This window comes from Aegilops tauschii, chromosome 5, assembly GCF_002575655.3.
Source record: "Aegilops tauschii subsp. strangulata cultivar AL8/78 chromosome 5, Aet v6.0, whole genome shotgun sequence".
NCBI lineage: Eukaryota > Viridiplantae > Streptophyta > Magnoliopsida > Poales > Poaceae > Aegilops > Aegilops tauschii.
The window spans coordinates 374,478,718-374,485,168 of record NC_053039.3 but is presented as its reverse complement, the minus strand read 5'-3'; the positions used below and the strand labels follow the sequence as shown (position 1 = coordinate 374,485,168).

Here is a 6,451-nt window from a genome sequence, read left to right as displayed (position 1 = left end):
GGATAATGAAGTGAAGCTCCTAACTATTTTGAAATTGCGCACTAGTTATAAACGTACTGGTGTTCATTTCAACAATTAATTGATACACTTCAAATGAAGGAAGTAGGATTTTAACCTCATTTGTACAATATCAACTTTAATAGATACACTGGGTGGCTGCTCAGCCCCTGCCGTGGCCCACTGAGGGAATATGCACAACAAATCTAACAACATATACAGCACAGAACAGAATCTGAGCACATGCGGCAATCCAGATTCTAATATAAATAACCTAACTAAACATCTAATTAACAAACCCTAACCACTACATCCACTAGATGATTCAATCACAGATTCTACATATAACTGCCTATAAATTAATCCAATACAAAAAAAAAACCTAACTACTACATCTACTGGATGATTCAATCATAGATTCCACATATCAGTGGCTATAATTGAATCCAATACAAAAAAACCCAACTAAACATCTAACTAAAAAACCCTAACTAGTAGATCTACTGGATGATTCAATCACAGAATCCAAACTTAACCTTTCACTATAAATCAATCAATCAAACATCTAAAAACCCTAATTAATTATCAGAAGGGGATCGATGCAGCAACTAGCAACAACAAAAAAACCCTAACACCTAAATCTACTGCTTAATGGGGGTAACTAGAAACAGAGGGGACTGCTGGCAAGGATTACCTGCAGGTCCACGTGCTCGCCGCCGGCCTCCGCAGGTCCATGAGACGGGCCGCTCGACGCCGTCATGCCAAGCTCTGGCACGGCGAAGTCCGCCACGGCCACCTTCTTCTCCTCCACATCCGCCGCCGCAGCGTCCGATCCAGCGCGTGGGGATGCAACACCTCCTGCACCCGCACCGCCGACGAGGGTCTGCACGGCAGCTGCCACGGTCTCCGTGCCCGTCTTCTGCAGATCTCCGCCCGCGACGGCGGCTTCGCCACGGCCTTGCTCCATCCGAGCCAGAAGCAAGCAGGAGAAGAGAGGGAGGCGGCGGTGGTGAGCGAGCAGGTGGGGTGGCCGGTGAGGGAGATGATGAGGCAGAGCAGAGAGGAGGGAGAGGGAGGCGATTTGGGGGAAATGAGGTGGGCGATGCGGCCGGTGCCCGTTCGCCTCCTCTTATACTAGGGGCCTTTTTTTGGAAACAATCCATGCACACGTGCACGCGCACGTCCGCGGGAAAACGCAACCGCCGGCGTATAATACACGTACACGCCCGGCGTACAATAGTACACGGGCCGGCGCGGGCTCATACAGGGCTCTACGACTGGTCTACGCACGCTCTACACCCACCTGAAATGACCATCGTGCCCCTAGTTACGAACCACCATCGACGCATCTGGACCGTCCTTGTGTTTTTCCCACTCGCGTTCAGCCTCGGGGGAAGCACCGGAGCAGAAACGGAAAGCCGTATGCTGTACTGGGACTGCTTTGCTAAACTGCTACAAGCTGTACTTATAGGTGGACCTCTCTAAGAGCCATCTTGACCTAAATTTGGTCAGTCAGGAACTGTTATGTCAGAGGACCATATTGGGAATTTATTAATCTGCGTGTTATTAAATTCACAGTTGATTATGATTTTCCTGATACCGCGTTATCGGTTCTACCTAAGTTAAGCACTCAAACTGAGAACACTTAAGGTTATGAAGGTCCACACCATCTCTAGCTCCTTTTACTATAGCTCTTGCAAAGATGTGATCTATGTCATGGCTGTTGAGATTGGTTCTCCACATTCACTACTGTATTAAGCTATGGTTGTTACAGTAACCAATGAATAATTAACAAGAATCCTGCATGTCATGTCTGCTTTTGAGACTGGTTAACTAAGAGCAATTTTTGTCCTGGCGTACAACCTGTTTTGGCATGTTTCAAGCCATGATGCTCTACCTTTTAGCTACAAGCGGCATCTAAGCATATGGGCCATTAATAATCTGATCGTCGGTGAATTCGTACAAATATTCTACCCTGTTGCCCCCCCCTTGCTACACGGATCTGTCATCTTCACGGGCACTCACATAGTCAGTTAGTCACATGCTTGGGCATACACGTGTACGCATACACCGATGATGCATATCCACCATCCATCCACTATTTTCCCCCCAGGAAACATGCACAGTAAACAATAATACCACTCCTTATATCAGTTGCACATCTTTCCCTAACTCAAACCTTTGGACGGATGGTGTCACCACTGAAGTTGCTGTCTTTCTACATTTTTTACTCCCCAGGCGAGGCTCCGCCCTTTTACCTGGGCGAAGTTTACATCGATTGGAGCAGAACATCTCGGGGCCGGAACGCGACATGCTGCATGGGAGCAAAGCTGCGCATGTGCTTTGTCCCGTCGGTCGAATCAGCCGGGTGCGGAGCATCGCTGTTCGCAGAAACGGGGCTGCCTCTGCAGCCCCCCTCCACTATTCGGTCAATCATGCTTACATGGAAATGGTAAAAGGCTATTCCGGTAAAGCGCCCTGTTCTAGAATCTTTTTCCTTGGGTCAATGGGACGACACGGCACAGGTAAAGCGTCCTGTGTTTTGGAGCTCCTCTCTTCTGCTTGTCTTGGCATCCATTGGCTTTTCAGTACTGCCTGGCCTGTGTTCGTGTCCCTGTGCTATGCTGCTTTCTCTAAAAGGCTCCGCCTTCCTTGCAGAAACGGACTTTTGTTATGGTACACTGAAGATATGAAATACTCCTACACTACTCCGGTATCCGGTATACCCGATTAAGGATCTAATCAATCATGCTACTCGTTTGGAACTAAAAGGGGGATGGTGTCTGCTGGTGCTTTGGCAGGAAATGGCGCTTCACGGGGGGAACAGGATACACCGAGGAGGTTGAGGAAAGAGCAGCTGATAACAGTGCCCGATCCTATGGAGCACGGTAGGCCACAAGGAATGCCATATGTCATGTCCAGCCAGTTGTCCACCATGCATGGAATTGTTCTCTGCCTTCAACTTTCAACTGGTCTGGAAGCATTGTATTCCATTGCATGCCCCCCCATTTTGAACCGAAGAAGCAACACATGCCTAGCTGGCTACTCTACATGCAACACCACTGATGCACATTTTATCAACAAATTCGTTATTTTTCATCCATGGATTCAGCACTAAGCTGGTAGGCAGTGATGAGCTTTATTGGTTTGCACACGAGTCACTTCACTTGCTAGAATAACTAATGTTGCGCATTGCATAATAATACTACTATAAGGTAAGATGCATGCTACTCTAAGCTGAAGTGAAGTCTTGCTCTTCTTGGATCTTCTCGATGATCTGATGGGCCGCGGTGGCGATCTCATCCACGGAGGTAAGTTGGCAATCGTCCTCCACCTGCAAATATTACTAGCGTCAGATTACGCCATGCATTTTGTGTATTTTTTTAAGAAGGAATTGCAAAGACTATATATGGTTACTAGGCCTAGGGCTATAGCCCCAGCTCACATCGTACGATCCCATCAGTAATTTAAGTTACTAGACAGCGGTTCCAACTGGAAACACGCCGGACGTTTTAGCTAGGTTTGCTGAGGTCCATTAAAGTAAACAGCTGGGAGAATTTGGAGGCGTTTGCTGTCCGGGACAACGCAAAATACAAAAAGCACGGAAACCTAGGCACCAGCTTGTTTCAGACCGAAGCGGTATGATATTGCTAACCAGATATAGAGGTACTGCCATAAACCCCTTGGACTGAGAGCCATATGCATGCATATCAGAAAAGCCAAGCCGGAGTTGTTTACTTGTACGGGGCGAACGTGTAGGCGTAGGCGTACGTACCTTGAGGCTGAGCGAGTAGAGCACCATGTGGCTGGCGCTGCTCATGTTGAGGTGCAGCACCGTGAGCCGGTGTCCCTGCAGCCCCACCAGCAGCCGCAGCAGCTGCCTCGGCCGCCGCCGGGACAGCATCCGCAGGTTGGCGTGGCTCTCCACCATGGTCACCTCCACGTCCGCCACCGCCGACGGCTTTGATCCGGACGCCTCCGCCTCGGCGCAGCCGTCGGCACCCTCGTCGTTGTTCGCCGGAGGAGGCGCCGGTGCCGAGGTAACGCTCATTGAGTACTGCGGGAAGGTGAAGAAGTTGGCGAACAGCGGTGGCTGCGCTTCCCCGCCGTCGACGGCCGCGCGTTCCCGTGTCTGCCTCTGCGTCTCCAGGGTCTGGAGCAGCTGCTCCAGCTCCTTGACGAAGTTGATCGCACCTCCGACGATAGACGCCTGATCACCCTACGTAGTACCAAGCAATAGCGCACACTTCAGTGTCAACTACTCCGTAAATAACCAAGGAAAGGGGTTGAGGAGGTCAATGGCGGCTGTTAATGGTTACCCTTAGCGCGTAGGAGGGCGGCATGAGGGAGCGGAGCGCGGCGAGGTACTCGTTCATCTGCTTGCGGCGGTTGCGCTCGACGGCAATGTGGGTCATCCGCTGGCTCTCCACCTCCTCCGAGTTCTTGGCCGTCCTCGTCCGCCGCCGCTTCCTCCGCCCCGTCGCCGCCGCCGTCACCGGCGCAGCATCGTGCTGACCCACGCCGGCCGCGCTCATCTCGCCGCGACCTCCGGACTCCTCCTGCGGCGCAGTAGCGGAGATATCCAGGTCCTGGAACGCAGCTGGAGGCAGCAGCATCGACGAGCACGCCGCCGCGACGGCGGCGTCCCAGTCCCCGCCGTCCAAGCCCGCCAGCCCTTCGCTCCCACCGAAGAGACCATTCCAAGCTCCTCCCGCCCCGGCCATGGCGCAGCGACCGAAGAGACCAGCAGCAGCGCGGGAGAGCACCGCGGCCTCCAATGCCATGCCTTGGCCAGCTCCGGAGGATCTCTCTCCCAACTCCCAAGGACCAAAAGGCGCGAGCTGGCTAGGTCTTCTCCATGGCAAGTTGGCGACGGTTGGTGGCCGGGGATGGAGATGGACACGTGAAGCGAAGGGAGCTAGCTAGCTAGCGCTCCTGTGCTGTGAATGAATGAATGATGCTGCGTGTGCTCGGGAAACGGAGTGGAACTGGGGGAGGGGAGGCGTGTTGCGGTGAGCCGGTGACGAGGGCACTATATAGGATGATTTTGATTGATGGGAGGGCTTGGAAGGTTGCGGATTTGCGTGTGATTAGGCCATGATTTGGTCGGAGTCGGAGTGGGTCGTACTGCCTCGTCGCCGGAAAGGTCATCATGGCCTCGTGGGAAAGCGGCACATACAAAGAAAGTCTCGACTTTCCAGTGTTGGAATTTGTTGATCTCAGCTCGTGAAGAGAAAAGGGGGAGCCGAAACCTCGTTCTACGTGCCATGATCGGGGCAACGAATGTAACTTCGGTTTTGGCCTGGTTTCCCTGGCACCACCCGTATAAACGTGTGTTTGGCTTGTGCTGAGGTGATTGCCTCAACATTCCCAAACCCTTCTCGCTGCCCGATTGTAGCGACGTGCCGATCGACGGCATCGCCGGCCACTGCGAGGCAATGCCGGCGGCTTTTGTCTAAAGAAATGCCGGCGGCCTCCATGGGACTCTTTCACTGCAGGAGGCCATGCCCATCGAGAGGGATCACACCCTAACAAGCTCTACCGCTTATGGCAGCGTCCGACCCATTGCCTCTAATTTCCCAAGAGGCTAGTGTGAGACGCCCCGCGTACCCACATCTGGCGACCCGGAGGAGCCCTAGCCCGCCACCATCAACACATATGTCCCCTTCCTTCCATGTCGCCGCCGCAAGTAGCCGTGATCGACGAAGCTCGCGCAGGTGCCAATGACGGTGGCGGTGGGGCGCTTGTTGGTGGGGCTCGCCCTCCTTCGTTGGCGGGCTGCGGATGACCTGGGGTTTTGGCGGTACCGTCTCTTCTCACCAATTGATTTATGACTGGCGTCATTTGTGCATCGACGGATGTTCGGACAACCCTCGCTGGCTTTGCTCAGTGTGTTCATGGTTTCCAGTTTGCTTGTTTGTGTCCATGTTCAGACTAATGATTCCATCTTTTTCGTTGGCTCAATAGCTGCTTGGCGTGGATTGTTGTTGTACCTTCTCTCTCTCTCTCTCTCTCTCTCTCTCTCTCTCTCTCTCTCTCTTAATCCGTTTAGCCATAGCTTAGGTCTTGTATATCTTTGCTCTTTACCAGGGTGATCCTTGATGTATGTGCGTTGATATTGGTTTTGGGTACCTCAATCGTGTAGATGCTGGTTGTGTACTCATTGTGTTTATATTTTCTTGGTACCAGTACTTTATAAGTCATTAAAAGGGTAGTTTATTCAAAAAATGGTTAGTGTCCGCCCCTCTCCCCTAATGCAGATGTTCTAATCACAAAACCAGGAGTAATTTGACATTCAGTAAATGTTTATAAGTTTCTTAGCCAGCAAAAATGAAGATGCACATAATGCAGTAGAAACGTTCAAAATAACGAGGAAAGTACATGCACATAATGCAGTAGAAACATTCAAAATAAAGTAGGAAAGTACATTAGAGAAAACTCTTATTACAACATT

At 51.5% G+C, this 6,451-nt stretch overlaps 1 protein-coding gene across 1 annotated transcript; it reads right to left on the bottom strand.

The window, feature by feature from the left end:
• Positions 1-3,045: 3,045 nt before the first annotated feature.
• On the bottom strand, positions 3,046-5,017 carry LOC109733241 (transcription factor bHLH94). Its single transcript, XM_020292439.4, has 3 exons — positions 4,317-5,017; positions 3,773-4,216; positions 3,046-3,331 (listed from the first exon to the last, which is right to left on the bottom strand). Exons 1-3 carry the CDS (start codon positions 4,779-4,781, stop codon positions 3,230-3,232), a joined length of 1,011 nt encoding a protein of 336 aa, XP_020148028.1. The 5' UTR covers positions 4,782-5,017; the 3' UTR covers positions 3,046-3,229.
• Positions 5,018-6,451: the final 1,434 nt, after the last annotated feature.